The sequence below is a fragment of the Austrofundulus limnaeus genome, unplaced genomic scaffold (genome assembly GCF_001266775.1).
Source record: "Austrofundulus limnaeus strain Quisiro unplaced genomic scaffold, Austrofundulus_limnaeus-1.0 Scaffold443, whole genome shotgun sequence".
Lineage (NCBI taxonomy): Eukaryota > Metazoa > Chordata > Actinopteri > Cyprinodontiformes > Rivulidae > Austrofundulus > Austrofundulus limnaeus.
The window spans coordinates 166,711-168,608 of record NW_013952845.1 but is presented as its reverse complement, the minus strand read 5'-3'; the positions used below and the strand labels follow the sequence as shown (position 1 = coordinate 168,608).

Here is a 1,898-nt window from a genome sequence, read left to right as displayed (position 1 = left end):
TCAAGGATCAAAGTGGCAGATCAAGTAAAATCTGGCAAAAACATTGGTGAATGCCACAAATTCTCCTAAATCACTCGTACGCACAACTTAAGAACAAATCTGTGCGTACGAACGGTTCTTCCATGAGGCCCAATGTTTCATATTTAAACTCATCCTTTTTTACGACTTGTTATTTTCTAAAGTGCTGCTTTATTTTGGTCACTGCTTTCCAACAKGGTAGCGTGTCTTCATGTTGGCTCAAATCAAACCTACCCTGCTTCACTTCTCGTTTCTGATCTTGCCTTTTCTCCATCTGCAGCTTCAGGAGCTCCTCCATTTGAGTCAGCTGTCGGCGCAGCTGGACTTTATCTGACCGCAGCTCACTGATCAGCTCCTCCCTCTGCTGACCTTTGGCTTTCTCTGCCTCCATCTTCACCTGCAGGACGTGCAGTTCCTCTTTGTAGTCCTTCAAACGAGGCGGGGAAGAGACTGAGAAATGAAACAAAAAAATAAAAAGAATTATCCCTCTGCTAGTCTTTAGCTCAGAACAAATGGTCTGTTAGCAAATAACCAGTGTTAAATGCTTCAGCTGCAAAAAACAAAACAAAATTCTACAACTGTTTTCATTTAAGGTAAATGYTTAAACATTTGCATGTTTAGTGGAAGACACAAATTTATTTCCACAGATACAATATCGACTAACATATACACACAACATCACATATTATCTTTCATTTACACAAAAATATCACATATCACCCGACATATACACATAACATATGACATAACACATCACTTACCTTACATATCCCAATACATATACATCTTACATAGACAGAAATACTTATTTTTGACACAAATGGATTGCCATACCGACCATTTAAATCTYATGAAGCCTGTTCTGTCAGCAAGAAAACTATTTTGTTTTCAAAAGGTTTCATCTCACAGAGCACAGAAAATTTATTTGAGCTGTTTCTAATTTGTTGTTTGCTTATTTTAGTTAATCTCTCCTCTTGTGTGTTCAGCTTTACGTCAATCAGTGGGGATTATTCTTCCTAATAAGATGGAAGCTTTACTAAAAAACAACTTTTATTCCACAAGCAGAACATTAAGAAAAAATAGCAAACAAAAGAAAAGGTGTATAGCAGCTCATACATGTCAGGTTGTACGGATTGTCCATAATTTACACGGATTTTCCATCATTTTGCRAGCATATGGGTGWAKAAAGCAATCTCAYGGATGTTTTCATGTTTCACAGATTTTTTTCAAAAACTCAATTTCAAASTTATGSCTTTATAAATTATACACCTCATTTTAGAGCCTGYAGGACATTAAAAAACAATAAATAACATCAAATATCCATTTCCATCCTCATTTCCTCTTGCTTTCCTCATCCCCCCATGTGATTGCTATTAATTATTTTCAAAACTTACAGATTTTTGAAGCTTATCATATAGGTAAGCATCCAAGTAACAAGTTTTTTTTTTGAGGATTTGTCAATTTACTAACCAATTTTAATCACTTTAACTTTTATTTTGTTACATTCAAAACATAAAAATTATACTTCTTTACAATTCAACATGTTACACATTTAAATATGATCAAACTCATCCGGACGAGTCGTTTGTGCACTCTAAAAAYGTTCATGCGCTCTTTCTTTAAAGAAAATGTGTAAATTGCACAATAGTGGAACCAGTTTGGTAGGTWAACTCAACACTTCATTACTTAAAGTGTGTAAAAGTACTTCTTTTTTTACTTTCCTGTTTATTGTGAGCAGGTTTATGACTTTTATTTAAGTGCTTTTCTTATCAGTGAAATTTATTTTTTTTTTACCAGTCATTTTCTGTTAAAATATTTTTATTTTTACTTATTTATTTCATACATTATAGATCTCCGATTGTCGGGCACATTAAAGGTAG

At 34.0% G+C, this 1,898-nt stretch overlaps 1 protein-coding gene across 1 annotated transcript in view; it reads right to left on the bottom strand.

Annotated features, from left to right (window-relative positions):
* Positions 1–1,898, bottom strand: part of LOC106529442 (alpha-1,6-mannosylglycoprotein 6-beta-N-acetylglucosaminyltransferase A) — a gene marked incomplete in the record, with an annotated part of 25,845 nt that overhangs the window by 20,039 nt on the left and 3,908 nt on the right. Inside the window, 1 exon segment of the mRNA XM_014024868.1 lies at positions 253–468. Coding sequence (XP_013880322.1) covers positions 253–468 — 216 coding nt within the window.